The 14,949-nt window shown below is 49.8% G+C and overlaps 3 protein-coding genes across 3 annotated transcripts; 1 reads left to right on the top strand and 2 right to left on the bottom strand.

The window, feature by feature from the left end:
- The first annotated feature begins 58 nt into the window (after positions 1-58).
- Positions 59-7,642, top strand: DACRYDRAFT_99312 (Six-hairpin glycosidase). The gene is made up of 44 exons (XM_040777585.1): positions 59-124; positions 191-305; positions 360-390; positions 442-489; positions 545-579; positions 628-1,001; positions 1,050-1,154; positions 1,203-1,258; positions 1,310-1,333; positions 1,382-1,557; positions 1,609-1,617; positions 1,672-1,681; positions 1,730-1,793; positions 1,845-1,882; positions 1,936-1,961; positions 2,008-2,021; positions 2,074-2,115; positions 2,166-2,190; positions 2,243-2,276; positions 2,328-2,419; positions 2,471-2,509; positions 2,560-2,568; positions 2,617-2,647; positions 2,701-2,709; positions 2,764-2,839; positions 2,891-3,033; positions 3,082-3,216; positions 3,276-3,379; positions 3,430-3,453; positions 3,508-3,580; positions 3,631-3,646; positions 3,702-3,720; positions 3,778-3,807; positions 3,866-3,893; positions 3,949-3,965; positions 4,020-4,146; positions 4,228-5,292; positions 5,343-5,623; positions 5,671-6,520; positions 6,572-6,996; positions 7,059-7,282; positions 7,338-7,388; positions 7,436-7,485; positions 7,541-7,642. Exons 1-36 carry the CDS (start codon positions 73-75, stop codon positions 4,069-4,071), a joined length of 2,175 nt encoding a protein of 724 aa, XP_040630707.1. The 5' UTR covers positions 59-72; the 3' UTR covers positions 4,072-4,146; positions 4,228-5,292; positions 5,343-5,623; positions 5,671-6,520; positions 6,572-6,996; positions 7,059-7,282; positions 7,338-7,388; positions 7,436-7,485; positions 7,541-7,642.
- A 272-nt stretch (positions 7,643-7,914) lies between these two features.
- Positions 7,915-10,565, bottom strand: DACRYDRAFT_21245 (apses-domain-containing protein). Its single transcript, XM_040772309.1, has 9 exons — positions 10,508-10,565; positions 10,376-10,456; positions 10,271-10,317; positions 10,165-10,224; positions 8,880-10,113; positions 8,733-8,823; positions 8,133-8,686; positions 7,998-8,078; positions 7,915-7,945 (listed from the first exon to the last, which is right to left on the bottom strand). Exons 1-9 carry the CDS (start codon positions 10,556-10,558, stop codon positions 7,925-7,927), a joined length of 2,220 nt encoding a protein of 739 aa, XP_040630706.1. The 5' UTR covers positions 10,559-10,565; the 3' UTR covers positions 7,915-7,924.
- Positions 10,566-10,732: 167 nt separating this feature from the next.
- Positions 10,733-14,133, bottom strand: DACRYDRAFT_21243 (uncharacterized protein). The gene is made up of 21 exons (XM_040772308.1): positions 13,719-14,133; positions 13,542-13,664; positions 13,428-13,492; positions 13,337-13,378; positions 13,198-13,282; positions 13,133-13,145; positions 13,018-13,065; positions 12,949-12,962; positions 12,751-12,896; positions 12,674-12,701; positions 12,607-12,617; positions 12,500-12,556; positions 12,432-12,454; positions 12,365-12,386; positions 12,271-12,312; positions 12,116-12,225; positions 12,053-12,063; positions 11,923-12,005; positions 11,765-11,870; positions 11,543-11,708; positions 10,733-11,493 (listed from the first exon to the last, which is right to left on the bottom strand). The coding sequence occupies exons 1-21, from the start codon at positions 14,112-14,114 to the stop codon at positions 10,769-10,771; spliced, it is 2,316 nt and encodes a 771-aa protein (XP_040630705.1). The 5' UTR covers positions 14,115-14,133; the 3' UTR covers positions 10,733-10,768.
- Between the last annotated feature and the right edge of the window lie 816 nt (positions 14,134-14,949).

Raw genomic sequence — 14,949 nt, 5'->3', positions numbered from 1 at the left:
ACCTACCCAATCAATCCCCTTGTCCAACACACCCCAATCCCCTCCTCTTCATAAGAAATAAGAGATAGGTTCATGCCCCCGTCTCAAATAATGAACAAGGAACGCACAGCTGCGAACGGCGCAAGTAGGTCGCTCTTCTCATACCTTTACACGACCAGTCCGAAGTATTGACGTGCGACCGAACGTTCAGGACCATACCTCCCCATCCAGGACCATGCGCTGATTGGCAACCTAAGGACGGCTGCGCTGATTTCGGTCGATGGATCCATTGAGAGCTACTGTATTCCCGACTTTGACAGCCCGAGGTATGCATTTTTAGTCTAGACGTTACAGCAAGTCGGGCTTAGCATGCTTTTCAGCATTTTTGCGCGCATTCTCGACAAGAATAAGGTGTGCTGCGTTCAATTCTCTTGTGCGAATTGCACTGATGCAAGCTGAAAGGGTGGACATTTCAGCATTACTCCAAAACTCAGTTTCACTCCAAAGCAGGTTGGAAGCTTCATTTGTCCTGCCCTAGGCCCCCTGACCTGATCTGTGTCTCCAGGCGTATCTTCCCGCCTCGAATGTTCTTCGAACCAAGTTCGCTCCTTTCGGAAGGACCGACCAAACTTTCTGATTAATTCTTAGATTCCTCGCGGACCAAGGCGTCGCGGAGGTCGTGGATTGGCTTCCCCGACCTGTTGATGGTTCACCTGCGAGGCTATTTTGGATGTGCCGCAAGGTTACTGCCATTCGAGGCACAGTGCCCATCCGCGTAGAGTGTGCACCTGCATTCAACTACGCTCGTGACGCGCATACCGCTGAGGTTGTGCACGATGACAATGTCATCTCGGACACTCAGGATAAAGTGGTATTCTTCAGTCAGTCCATGAAGATGGATTTGCGCTACGTTGTCGATGCTTCTGAGAGCTGCGGCGCTGTTCCATCTGTTTCCTTTGACCTCGTTACGTTCAAGGAACACCTGGGACCGGCAGCAGTATGTGATATCAAGCTTGAAGATGGCTAGTGGTGACTTCCGCGAATTGTACACACTCAAATGCTGGTCACAGGGCAATCCATCACTTTCATCTTTCGCATACTTCCGTCGTCTGTCGGAGAACAAAATACGACACCCGGAGTTTCCCCGTCCACAGCAACACGAGTCGCTAGGACCAGTGCGAAGTTTGTTCGATTAGAAAGAAGCGCACTGACCCAGTGCACAGACTTCATTTCGAGCGCATCCAAGCCGAGAGTAACGGATGATCCTCTCCTGACAGCAGTAAAATTCCCAGCGCTTTTTTCCACCTTTCCAGAACTGATATATCAACAGGAATTTACGGACAGACTGTTGATGGTCCATTCATGGCATCTGCACATGAGTTCTATTGCTGATTTATTCCAGGAGACGACGAAGTTCTGGCAGACTTGGATCGGGAAGTCGACCTATCGTGGGTCATGGAGGGAAGCGGTCCAGCGCAGTGCCCTTGCGCTGAAAATGCTGATCTATGAGCCGACGGGGGCTATCGTTGCTTCTCCAACATTCTCTCTCCCTGAATTCATCGGAGGTACGAGAAATTGGTAAATGGCAGATAACTTGCTCAAGTCCAACGGTGCCTCATTCAGATACAGGGATTATAGGTATCCAAACGAGTCATAGGCTTGAGAAAGACTGACGAAGATAACCTTGCCCAGGTTTTGCTGGGTGCGTTGTCCCCTCACAAGTTCATAACACTGTCTGACTGGTGACCAGATACGCGACAGCTCTTTCACTGTATATGCCTTGATTCGATTGGGCTTCACCGAAGAAGCAAACGGTGACCAACGTTAACTTCGGAGACTGCGCACATTGTTGATTATTGCTATAGCATATATGGAATTCATCTTCAACAGATTACAAGATAGGGTGTGTGGCAATATTTCCTCCACCGAACAGGAAAAACCCTGAGAACTCCCCAGAACCCAGACGGCTCTTTACAGATCATGTAAGCATCATCCTCAATAGTTATGATTTACCCCAATTGCAGTCAGGTACACTATCCATGGCATGTCAAAGGTTTCTGTTGGCATGAATTGGTTCACTAAGTTTAGCTATAGGCGGAAAGCAGATTGAAGAAATTGAATTGGGTCATCTCGAAGGTGTTCCATAATTCAATAATCCTCTGTCTGAGAAACTAAGATTGATCCAGGTTACAAAGGATCGAGCCCCGTTCGGTACAAATCCACCTGGGCCGTGTTGTCAATAGCAGTGTTGACCTTGTCACAGCATCGGGAATGGAGCAGCAGATCATGTTCAACTCGTGCGTAAGACATACCATATCCTTTTCTGATTGCGCTTACGTTGCCGCAAGGACATATACGGAGAATTGATGGACTGCATCTATCTCGGTCAAAAATTCAGCAAGCCCCTCGGTTATGATCTGTGGGTAGCAGTCAGAGAACTGTACGTGTCCGTTCCACGACATATCCAGGCCTTTGAATGGACGCCTTGCAGGGTGGATTTCGTCGTTGCCAACCGCCACCGTCCCGATTTGTATGTGTTGATGTCCATGAACGTACCTACAGCTCACAGTGCAATGACAGATCAATTTGGTAAAATGCGCTCCAAAGCGTTGTTTGCACGTCTCTCAACCTATTCAGGGAGGTGCGAAACCGAGAACGTCATTTCACAGTGAGTAACCCGACAATGCTACTAATGAAATGTACTGATTGGTCAATAAACAGTATTCCAAGGTATGTCTCCGTGTTGATCAACTCCAGGGTTAGCCTCATCAGTTCCCTGCTTAGATCATGCTGTGGTCCGCCATTTTCTTCGTAGTGCACTTTCAGGTCTTATTCCATCACAGGGTCGCATTAGATCGAGGTATGATAAGTGCACGCGTCATGTTTCATGTACTGTACATATTGTTGGCAGGTCTGAGACTTGCAGACAAGCGCTCGCTGCCCTGCCCCAAGCGGGCGGACTGGCTTAAGGCCCGGGATGAACTCTACGAAGAAATAATGGAGAAGGCTTGGTATGCTCCTGGTGGTCACTACGGCCAAAGCTATGAGGAACCTGTGAGCCTCGGTGACTCCTACAAGAAGTATTCTCAAATATGGCTGCAGCACGTGCTAGATGCCTCCATCTTGGTTGCACCACTCGTATTCTTCTCCTCCGCGGCCGACCCGCGGTTTCTTAGGACCTTGGATGCAGTTCTCCGGCCCTCCGAACGGGGAGGATTAGTTACAAATAACCTTGTCGTATGCCGTGAATGAACCCATCACCTGATGCGTCCACTGACTTATCCATCCCCCTGCAGTACAGATATGGTGGGGCCCAGTTCCCTAGACCCCCTAGGGATGCTGACCGCCTTTCTCCACCAGATGTGACCAAAGCGGACGATGGCGTGGGGGGTGAAGAAGGGTAGGTTTGTGTTACACGCGCCACTGTCAATGCAACTGATGAACATCCAGAACCTTCTCGTTGTGCACCCTCTGGTAGTATAACATAGTAATATCATACACAGCCCATGAAACTAACATCTTCGCTAGGTGCGTGGAAGCACTCACTCGTGCTGGTCAGTACGACAAGAAGTATCTCGTTAGAGCAGTAGATATGTTCGAGGTACGCGAATGCAATTTCTATGAGTCTTCATCTAATTACGTGGCGTTCAGGACTTCCTTGGTTTCGGTATGACTTTCGTATGCACCGTACTCACGCTCCCTAATTTTGATGTCCTCGGCAGGCAATCATGTTTCTCTGTGGTATGAGCCTTTCTACGGTGTGTAAAAGGAGCCAGGTGGCTAATGATACTACAACAGGTCGGAAGAAATATCACCAGCGGGCGAAGGGTTAGCTTTTTCCTGTGCAGTTAGTTGCTACTCAAGATGCTCATCGCGCAACTTTCAGGCTTGGAAATGCAGTGCAAGGCTTTACAGTACGTCTGGTACGATTGCCCTCAAACATTCAATTAATACCTTTTGTCTGTACAGCACGTCACTCTCATCAGGTACGCGAGGCGCGTATATCGAACATTTGTGTTGACCAAATGATAATTGTGCAGTGCTTCGTACAATCTCAGCCGAACCCTCGCAGGGGGGCAGCTCACTTTGTGAGTGACTCAGGAAGATCGTCGCGAACGATGTCGGAATTTATCACTTAACTGGAAATGACCAACTGGATCGAAATTGGTTAGTACTCGCCTTGTGGTTGTATTATCTTGTGACGGTAATTCTGATTATGTCACCTGCCCGACTTCAATGTAAATTCAGGGAGGTTACATTTCGATGAAAGTTACATCTTTGAGCTCCTTCGAATTGTTCTTCGCCAGCGGCGAACTTCCGTCCAATTGCCGTGTTCAGGATTCCGAGGGGTTAACTGGTTTTTCCCGCTTCACTGCAACAAGAAAAAAAAACCCCTAATTGGGCCACGAGAAAACCGAGGTAATAGGTGTTTCATCGGGACAGCGAACTGAACTGTCAACAAAATGCGCGTCTCAACGTCCATGACCTCTTCCCCGTCCACTCCAACCTGAGTCCCGTGCTCTTGGAAAAGGCCGAGCTATTTTTGACTCTCGACGGTCCGAACGCGGTTGGTCTAGGAGATTGTCTAATGTGGGGGCGAAGCGTCTGGCCGCTAATGAGCTTTCGGGCTGGTTCTGTTCTTGACTAAAAGAAGGGTACCGGAAAGCCGTACCGGTTTCAATTGAACCGTCATCCAAAACCCCTGCTGCTTGTGGATCCGAGGTTGAAGGAGGATATTTTGTTTGAAAGTGATATCCTCGGTCTGCCGATCGAGACGTTTCGGCAGGCTTCCGGGTGGGCGACGATGTACCGGTGAAGGATGCAAGTTGCTGAGAACCTTGGGCAATGTCCGCTAGGAGAGGAACCGGCTGTTCAGAACCAGAAGCGGAAGACCGGAGACCAGCTTGTTCAATGAGTGTCTGCACGAGCTGCAGTTGTTCTGGAGTAAGGCGTGCAATATCCTCTGTGACGGCCGATATCGAAGGCTGGAGCAAAGGAGTGGATACTTGGGAAGCGAGGTTGGACAGAGGTAAGGGCGACCAAATAGTAGAGGGAGTGCTAACTGTAGTTGGTGAAGGAGTGACGAGAACTTTGTCGATGGCCACGTGAGGAGACCATGGGACACGCGCCTTGTACAGGATGAATATGCCTAACAAGATATCCCTTGAACGTAGTACCGGGAGCTGAAGATCATCTAGGAGCTGCACATATTCGGGAAGGGGATCATTTGCCTTCAAGGGAACCAGATATAGATCTTTTCCAATAGCAGAATCAGACGGCTTAGTACCCCAAGGGAAAACTATGCCGTGACGTCTGTGATCATGCTATCAGTATTCTCCATAAAACAGAAGATATGGACTCGCCCTCTCAAATATAGGAACTGGACAAGCTGTTCAAATGCGTTTTCTTCTGATGAACTTAGCGGAGTAAAGGTGACTGCAACGAGCTCCTTGTTCGCGCTCATGCGCATGTTAAGAAGATATTGGGTAGAGCTCGGTACAGGGACTCTTCCGTCCACACGAATTATTTGGGAGGTGAATAAGCGACTCCAGGTGATGTTATCATCGCCCAGCTTGGGGCCGCCGATCTGATGCGCTAAAACTCTGCAGGACAGTGGCGGAGAAGGATCCATCGGCATGACGACCTAGCTCTGGTCAGTTGAAGGTGTCGATCTCGAATGACGCAACGTACCTCTCCCCGCCAAACCACCAGGTCTGCGGCCGTGCTACCCCACTTGTCTTCGTTGCTGGTCACCATGTGATCCTCCATTTCTCCTTCCGGTGCAAGCAGTTCATCCAAATTTCCGTCATCAAGCGTATCCAACAGTTCATCGTTCAGTGTGTCACTATCATCTTCAGCATTCCTCGTCTCCCGCTGTTTGACCGGAGAGGTCTGACTGAAGGGGGATTCGGGCCCGGACCAGAGTGTGTTCAAACTGAAGTTGGGGTGTGATGGTGTGACTGGGGATACTGACAATCCATGTTCTTTTGAGAGTGGAGGGCTTGAACTGATCGGACTCGATGAGTGCTTCGCATGTAAATTCTGAGCCTTTGATTCCACAGGCCATATGTTCTCGGCTCTTCCTAAGGTGGACCGTTGTGATGGGGATGCTGTTGGAAGAGTGGGGCCGGTGGAGGGATGGACCAACTGCACAGAGTCCCGATTTTCGGCAATCAATTGTGTAGATACGTTTAATTTTGCTGCAGTTGAGTCGTTCGGCAAAGGCGGCGACTTCCGCACCTCAAGCAAAGGCAACCCCTCCTGGTCCAGCCGACGCGTCTCATAGGGTACAAATGCCTCGATGATTTCTTCCCCTTTGTGAGTGATTTTCGCAGTCGGTGGTACTGGGGCCTCAAGGATAGAATGCTGCAGAGATTCACGTCGTGCAATTTCGATTTCATGCTGTCTTTCCTCATTCGCTAAATCCGCGGATGACATGGCCGCCAAGTCTTTAGCAGACAGCTCGCCTATTCCGATCCGGCGCCGAAGGGCTGCCCTATCTCTTTGAGAAAGGTTGAAGCTCAACATCCGAAATCGTTCTCTGTAAGACAAAGAGTGAGGACTATTATTTGTGCTGAGCAAAAGAGCGCACCGGTACTTTCCACCTGCCATGACTCTACCCTTCTTCTCGTCATGCTCAGCAAACGTCTCAAAGAGATGCTGCTCGAGTCTTTCAACGAAGGCTGTTGCTAGACTCTCCGAGGGATTACTCGTGGAGCTCTGCAACTGCTCGGCAGATGTTTCAGGAGAGTCTTCTGGCTTTGACATGTCATGTACGGAAGGGCTCTGCACGACGAAATGCTCTTCAAAAATAGGAAGTATGACGTCCCGAAGTTTTCCAAAGCAATATTTTCGAACAGGGTCACTGGAAACAGAACCATCCCCACCCCAACGCGCAGCCGTTTCAGCGCTTCCCGTAGACATTCGCGCACGATCTGCCCCTCCAAAATCTTCAGCAGATCCAGGTGTCGAGCGGCGACGAATTGCAGATTGCGCTTGGTTCACTCGTCGACTCTGCTTATTGATTGGAGTCAGTTTCGTGGTGCAGGGCAATGTTGATTGCTCTGGCAAGCACTCACCTCCTTAGCAGCGTGTTCTATGTGCTCTTCTGTATCCTCAATATAGTTGTCATCACTGCTGGCGCTATCATCGCTGTCCTCGAACGTATCAAGGAGCGCGCGATTCTGAGCACGGTTCATGTTGGAATAGCGCAGGGCCTCATCTACTTCCTCGTCCCTTGCCGACAACTGCGACAAGTCCCTCAGACGACGCGCATTCTCTGATGACGTATTGTCCCAAAACACTGGCGTCAACGTGAGGACATATATAAATATAGGAGAAGAGCAGTTCTGGCTCACTTCGTGTAATGTCGTTCTGTCCATCGCTGCAGTGAGGACAGATAAACAGCGCTTCGGGTTGTCAATTCGGGCACGATATAATTACTGATCCATCTCACCCATATCTTCAGCATCCACTGTACTGAGCTCCATACAACCCAAGTGAAACCTATGAAGCGATTAGCGATGGCTGCTACTCCGTCAGAATGCAGGGAGAAATGTACCATTTTGCGCAGACTTCACACAAAACAGATGGGTCCGATCCAACAACACTGCCTTCGCAAATGCAATCAGATCGCTTCCTTTTCTGACCCTGGACAGACATTGTTAATACACAGCAGTGGCTCTGAGGAGATGTGTAGGTTCCCGAAGACTCAGCTGAGGTTTGTGTGCAAGGGGTCCTCTTAGTGGCTGTGACCTGCTCAATAAGCGCCCGTTCGGCATCCCCTACTAGCGGACGGCTCAATATTGGCTTCGACTCTGTAACCAGCTACATTGCTTTCTCTACTACGCTCTGGAAGAACCATCTGGATCTACCCTACAATGCAATGGTTGCTCTCATTCATACAGGCCATTGTTCGAAGCAACAACTTTCTTCCCACTGCACACTATATATTTCCATTGCGTACCTGCAACCGCAATAATGCAGTAATTCGATGAACACGGCATTGGACCACTTACCTTAGCCAAAAATCCGGAAACTCGTTCCATGTCCAAATTATCGCTGTCACTTTCCACTGCGTTCAAGAGAGATTCAAGCATCTGTCAACGCAATCAATGTTAAATTCCCGGCACGCATATAAATGGGTCGCCTACCCGCTCCACTTCTTCCACAGGGACCTTTGTGCAAAGAGAGACGATTCTCTTGCATTGGACTTCTTTATATGCACCAGCACCTTGGAGTCGCCTGATTCGCTCAGATAGAATCTGCTCTACTCGTGCTGACCACGTTTTTATTCTCCGTAGTTTGACGAGGGTAGCCGTGCTGTCACCGGACGGTATTGGAGGGTCAGTCCCAAGTTCGAATGAAATTTCTACTGCCCCGACTGTAGAAGGTGTGGGCCGGGCTGCACCGCGATACGAGAATGGAAGACCGGCACTTTCTCTGGCGGCACCTCCATCGGCTTCAGTTCGACCGGTCCATTCGAAGCCCTCCTCCTGGGCCAATGCGCGTTGAACATTCTTCACCCTCTGTTTCCCCTGGTCCAGCTCCTGACATCTAGACTTCCATGTCTGGATCTGTCGCCTTTGTTCCGCCAGCTGTCTTGTGGCTACTCGAAGATGAACCTGATTCATCGTAATCGCGCTCTGTTTGGCATCTAATTCGGACGCAAATTCCGAAGCCAGTGCCTCCATCTTTGCGGTGATTCCTATGTTTATTGAGATCAATTAGAGTAATCAGTGACATTTCCATACCTGAAATTATGTTGGAACTTCTCTGGAGAGGCGCTGACTTGTTCGCTCTTAACGAGGATAAGGCGTCTTCCACGGGATTGGGCTGCAGTGTCTGAAGTGCGTTGGTGTCAAACAAACAGTCAAACTGTCTGAACTCGTAGGGCTCACGTCTTCTTCAACTCCGAAATCGCCTGCGCGCAGCCCAAGTTTGTTTGGAATGGTGCGGTTGGCTCCAACGTCTAGTAGCATACGAACAAGCGCTCGCGAACCAATTCTTGCGGCAACATTTAATGCAGTGTCGCCATTAATGTCCTGTACGTCGACGAAGTCTCGATAATTGCCCCGTAGCTGACGTGCTATCCACTCAAAGACGACTTGCAGATAGTACCTGGCAGCGGTGGCCCGACCTTTAACAGCAGCTAGTTGTACGATATGGTGAAGTAACGTCCTATTGGAGTCATCCACGAGCATGAGAGATCCTTCGAGAGAAGATAATAAAGCGCCAAAGGTTTGTTGCTCATAGTTGTAGGACGACTTAACAGCGCGCATCAACGCGGTTTCACCGATCGCATTGCGGGAAGTAACGTCCGTACCGCTTCGTACAAGGGCTTCCACGATACCTTGTCGTGCCAGAGCTGCCGCCCAATGAAGAGCTGTGTGGCCCTCGTCGTCCAATTTTAGCGCGCCATCCAAGTGCGGACCGTTGTCAGCCTGCAGAATTGTGAGGGCAGACAGGAGACGCGGGCAATCGTCATTATCAATGGCAACCAGTGCCTGCTGCGCCCGAGAGCCAGCCTTCGACAAACTGAAATCCAAGTCTTCGAACAACGCAGGGCGCAGACTGTAGTCCATCATCATCGCACTGGGCAGCGCAGTGGCACCATTCAAAACTCCTGCGTTCACGTTATCCGTCCTGGGCTTCTTCGGAGGCGGGGGACCATCCCCATTGGAAACTTGCGCGTGAGCCTCGACATCTGGCTGGTATGCCATGAAATGCGTGGGAATGTTGTCCAAACTCTCCGTCTCCCGCCCACGCTTGAGCGATGGTGCACGGTCTGACGACTGATAGCCAAATAAAAGGTCGCTGTCGCCACTGAAAACTCCGTTCAAACCTGCAGGAGAGATGGCTGCACCAGGTAATCGACCTTTCTGAAGCAGCTCCAATGATGAAGGGGTGGATCCTTGGATACCGTAATCAGGCACAGGTGAGACAACAGATGCAGGCGGGAATGCGGCGGTTTGCGATGACCTGGCAGGTTGTTTCGAAAGAGAGACCGCTGGAAATCGTTGGGAGCCGGGGAAAGACTCGCTGGATGTGGCGGGAGCAGCATCGAAGATAGGTGCTAACAAGTGACCCACACCATACTGATGAGCAAGCTCCCTTCCTCTCTCAAGAGGGATCCTCACATCGCGTCTCAGCATAGGAAACAGAACTCAGTAATAAAACACTCACCAGGTTCCCTGGTACTTGCCGTAGCCCCCCTGTATCTTTTCGTGTTCACCATTCGTGATGCTATGGACGAATTAATTAGGCTTGCGATCCACAACCGCGAGCTCACTCTTTTTCAAGGATCTTGGTACGCTTCCCTTTCTCGACACCAGCGACCTGTTCAAGTATGGTCATGACATGCGAACTAATCATTTCCCCGGGCGTCGTGAATTACCTTGAGGATCTGAGTGGCGTTCACGTAGGCGTCCGACTTCCGTTTCATGACTGCTATGCCCCTCACGATGGCTTCCAGAACCTTTGTACACATTATTCCGGTCACTTCGAGGTGTGACACAGTAAGTCATACCTGAATACCGGAATACACAGACGAGTAGACACGAATAGATTTGGCGTCCATGATAAGTGGTTGAAGGGAGAAGCGACAATGGAGGAGGTTGCACCCTGAGACGTGCAATGGGGGGACGCGTTGGACGCGTTTGAGGTCAAGTAATGTGCGGTCGCGTGAAGGCGCGGAGTGTACACATACACTTTCCATGTACACCGCCGCCCATGCAACTCTGACTGCTACATAGGGATTCAAGGAAATTTAGGCATATAGGTGTATAATCTAGCGGGTTAGTCTAACGCTACCTGCGATCTCCATCAAAAGCTCTTCCAATCGCGCCTGCTGTGCCTCCATTCTCTCTAGCCGATTTTTCACGCCCTCGTCCAGCCATGAACTGGGCTCATTCTGCTCCTCAGTTTCTTGGATATCTCGCACAGCTTGAGGCTCACGTAACTCCTGGTCGGACGGGTGAGAATAATCCTCCGAGGCGTGACGCCGTGGACGTGCAGTGCTACTTGATCGGGTCCTTTCATAAAGATCTCGTTCCTTGCGTGACGAGGCACAGCGGCCTGACGGTGATCGGTTCTCAGCTGGGGGGATATTATCCTCTTCGACGACTGGCTGAAAGAGACGCATAAGAGGCGTGAAACTAGGGGGAACGGGGTCCGAAAGAAGTGCTCGCATCGCCGCTCTGGATCCGCGGGGAACTTCGGAATGACGCCGACGACGCATTGTAGAATCGACGGATGTTTCGTAGAGTGTTCTAGAGTGTTCTGTTGTCCCCAAGATTAGGCCTGTTCCTTGAGCAGGAGAGGTAGTTGGGCCCGGTTCCTCCCGCGAAAGCGTCGTCGCCCGAGCTCCTCGAGGACTACTCCGAGAATCAATCGTTTCAGGGGGAGTGTCTTCAATTGATGTCTGCTTCGCATCTGCAGCTTGAGTGATGCGGTCCTGAATTTCAAAGATCGCATCGATATCTGCTGCGGGTCCAGCAAAGCCCTCAAACAAACCTAGGAGGACCTATCAGGAATGCCTAGCACTGGTAGCTGCCTAACTTACTGAATCTCTTCAGGCGACGAGGCATATTTTCTACCATTCGGAATGCGGCCTGAGTGGCCCGATCCAAAAATGTAGGCGATTGGCGTGATGGTGCGATTTGACGCTCATAGAACGCAATTGCGAGAAGAATGGGGAAGGATGTTATACGGATGGCCGTGACGTTGAGCTATGGAACAAGTATTGCCTCAAGGAACGAGTCGCTGCAGATCGATGCTAACATACCTTGTGGAACCACCGTGGGGTTAGAACACAAGATGCCGGGAACATGATTATGAATGCAATCAAGTTTAGGGGGGGCAAGTAGGAGAAGAGTGCGTCTACTTTCACCCTATAATAGTTACCATCAGATCCAACTTGATGCTCGACAAAATAATGCTCACCCCTCCACAGTGGTCACTGCCCTTCTGAACAGTGACTCCGCCAGGGCATCCGCATTTATTGTCGCAAAGGTGTTAGAAAGGATCTGGTACGAGTCAGAGCAATGTCGACATTCACTCTCCAGACACGCACAGAAACGAGCACTAGGACAAGAACCTTTCAGTTGATCCGGCACTCCGAATATCAGGCACAGACCTGTCAACAGCAAGGTATTGCTAAGGCAAGCGTAGAACACGATCAAGATGGGGCCGAAAACGGGATGGAATGACGAGGACTTGTCAAACCCTGTTGCATCTAGGCCAAACCTGCGAAACCTGAGAATAATCCTGAGGCTTCCAGACGTCACGTACCAAATATCCAGCATCCACCACGCAACCTGGCCAGACGAAAACCTGAAGGACATGGTATGAGAGAATCAACTACTGGCGGGTCGAAGTTTTCCACCTTCCACGACCCAAAGTCCACACTTTGTACGATCAGCAAGGCAGCATGAATATATGTATCGTCTCACAAGCATATAAAAACCCCCCAAAACTGCACTTATCAGATTTGTTGCAACGAAAGGGGAAGCTCACGCACCAGAATGCCGCTACAAGCATAAGAAGTGTAAATTCCAGTAGCATCGAGCGCAGAGAACTGTTCACGTTCACTGCTATCAGCCAACCGTTTAAGTCTGGTACGCTTACAGAATCATGAGCTGATCGTTGTAGTGCAAACGATGAGTGAAGCCCTAACACTTGAAGCACGTCTTACGTTGTTAGAGAGGGTCGCAAAGGCGAGCCTGCTTGAAACAATAAGCGATTGCATATATCAGCTGGATAAATCCTTTCCTTGGGAAAATAATGCATGCGGCGATCGCAAGCAAATCGATACCAAGGCTCTTTGCCCATGTGAGTTCATGTCGCAGTCCATGGACTCTCAGGGCAGCGTAGCATATGTATATCGTCATAAAAGCAAGATCGAAGAAATTCCACAGCTGATGTCGCGAATAGAATACATGAGCTTGAAAGTAGAATCAATAAACGTACATTGGCCGAAAACACTGAAATATAAATAGACTTAGGTAGGGTGTGCAATCGTGATCAACGGAAACGTACTCTTAAGTCCATGTTCTTGCATGGCAGCAAGCTTTTCCAGCGTGAAGCCTAAAGCCGGCAGTGCAAAAATTGCTCATGAGAAACTCTTATTCTTGAAAAGCAGCAGTCATCCTACCAGCAGCATATACCTAGAAGGTCTTGAGTGGAGACCGGCTTCAGTTGTGTCATACAGATTCTCACCATAAAGCACGCCTCATACCCATTAAAATGGTCTATCTCCGCGCCCTCAAGTGCGATGATGAATAATACGAAAAGAATCACAAAGCTGCGGACAGGAATAGGTCAGTAGGCCCCAGGGAGAATTACGAGTGGGCGTCACTTCATGTATTCCAGAACTGATCGTACGGCTGGTACCTTTAACCTGAGCAGGGGTTCAGTGTGGTGGTCCTTCTGAGGCACAAGAGACGTTCCTGTAGTGATCTAACAGAGGGGCCTTTCGATAATCATAGAAATAGATGGGTCGCCTCTTGTACGTCTAGATGCATTTCAGCAATTTCAGACCGGCGGGTAATTTAAGACGTTACGTCGGCTATCATTGCGTGCGCACTCTCCGCCTGATACACGATTTCCCCTCGCCAAATGGCATTGATTACCTTCTGACAAGCCGAGGATTTGATGAATCGCTTCGCTTGTGATATAATAGCTATCTGAACACGGATGTCGTCAACGATATGTTCCATTTTGTTGGCAGTGCAGCGTACTTCAATAGCATTACCCACTCGGTCTTGAAGGTCGTCCTCGTCTCCATCACTGATTGCCGCAGTAATAATTTCCGAGCTCGCTCCATTAAACAAGTCAAAGCTTGTTACCAGGACTGTGGCCAGATCCATGGGATCTGCCCATTCACGCAGTGTTCTGATGGCGAGCAGCTCGCAAAGGCTGGCTCGAGAGAATGAAACTGCTCGGGTGCTGAAGTTTTGATCTCGCAAGAAGTGCACTCGATTGATGAGAAAACAGAATGGCACAGCAATATTTTTCAGTCGAGCATATTTATTCGCTAGCGGTCGGACGAGGGAATAAGTGAGGTCGGGAGCCAACAATTGTTCATATGTTAGGGAGGTGTCAAGATAGTGACACACGTCTCTGCGGATCGCCATGATGGTCGGATACACGGGAGGAGCGGCGAGAAGGGATGTCTGTTCCGATTCGACATCCTGCTGTGCCATATTCGTCCTGGAATCCAAGGATATTGCCAAAATCACAGCCTAGAGGACAGAAATGGAAGACGAACCATCCAGTCAAGACCCTGGAAGGCACGTGAGTGTGACACATCACGTGATACTGACTGTCCCAAGACGACGTTCGTTTGTCTGAGGCCTCTGCAGAACATGCGGAGGCACGGGTTTCATTCTTTGTGAGATGTTCTGCATTACATTATCCTTTTTCCAAAAAAAAGTCTCCCTGTCTGCAACATCGCATGAGCGCGAATAGGTACGACCCTCTGAGTTGCGGTGTTCGGTCTACACATACATGAGTGCGATGTAGACAGCTACCCGAGAAGGCACGTACCCAAAGGGTAGACATACTGACGATTAACTCTCGCACACCAGACCGCTTGCCTTCAGGAGAGTACTTGGACTGCAACAAAGTTAGATCAGTCAGATTGGGATGTAGGAATCACGGGCGTCGGGGGCAAAAAACCCTGGTCGACAAATGTAACAATTTTGTCGCCGAAACGTTCACGATAAAAAAAAAGCTAGGCTGTATTCACCACCTCGTACTGGTTAGCAGCGGCAGCAGGTTAGGGTTTGTTCGGGACAAGGTGGAAGGAGGTTGTCTTAACGGCGAGACCTCAAAATCTCATGCACCATTCTTGTCGAACGTGACGATAGAGCTTTAAAAACAGTTCTCTATGTTGTGTTGCAGAACTAGGTTAGTACCCTGTCTGACTATGCTTGCTTGGTGGAGTGAAAGTGCAGCGCGTAGAGCTAC

Source organism: Dacryopinax primogenitus, assembly GCF_000292625.1.
Source record: "Dacryopinax primogenitus strain DJM-731 SS1 chromosome Unknown DACRYscaffold_5, whole genome shotgun sequence".
Classification (NCBI taxonomy): Eukaryota; Fungi; Basidiomycota; class Dacrymycetes; order Dacrymycetales; family Dacrymycetaceae; genus Dacryopinax; species Dacryopinax primogenitus.
The sequence above is the reverse complement of the archived record's forward strand: the minus strand, read 5'-3'. Positions and strand labels throughout refer to the sequence as shown.

Coding starts and splice junctions, on each gene's coding strand:
- DACRYDRAFT_21243 (XM_040772308.1), bottom strand. CDS start 14,114: ATGGCGATCCGCAGAGACGTGTGTCACTATCTTGACACCTCCCTAACA. Junction 13,665..13,718: donor GAGTGGGTAATGCTATTGAA/GTACGCTGCACT, acceptor ATCCGTGTTCAG/ATAGCTATTATATCACAAGC. Junction 13,379..13,427: donor CCTCTGTTAGATCACTACAG/GAACGTCTCTTG, acceptor ACCCCTGCTCAG/GTTAAAGGTACCAGCCGTAC.
- DACRYDRAFT_99312 (XM_040777585.1), top strand. CDS start 73: ATGCCCCCGTCTCAAATAATGAACAAGGAACGCACAGCTGCGAACGGC. Junction 1,334..1,381: donor TTACGGACAGACTGTTGATG/GTCCATTCATGG, acceptor GATTTATTCCAG/GAGACGACGAAGTTCTGGCA. Junction 1,883..1,935: donor TCAACAGATTACAAGATAGG/GTGTGTGGCAAT, acceptor AGAACTCCCCAG/AACCCAGACGGCTCTTTACA.
- DACRYDRAFT_21245 (XM_040772309.1), bottom strand. CDS start 10,558: ATGGACGCCAAATCTATTCGTGTCTACTCGTCTGTGTATTCCGGTATT. Junction 10,225..10,270: donor ACCAAGATCCTTGAAAAAGA/GTGAGCTCGCGG, acceptor ATTCGTCCATAG/CATCACGAATGGTGAACACG. Junction 7,946..7,997: donor TTTCCGGATTTTTGGCTAAG/GTAAGTGGTCCA, acceptor TTGCGGTTGCAG/GTACGCAATGGAAATATATA.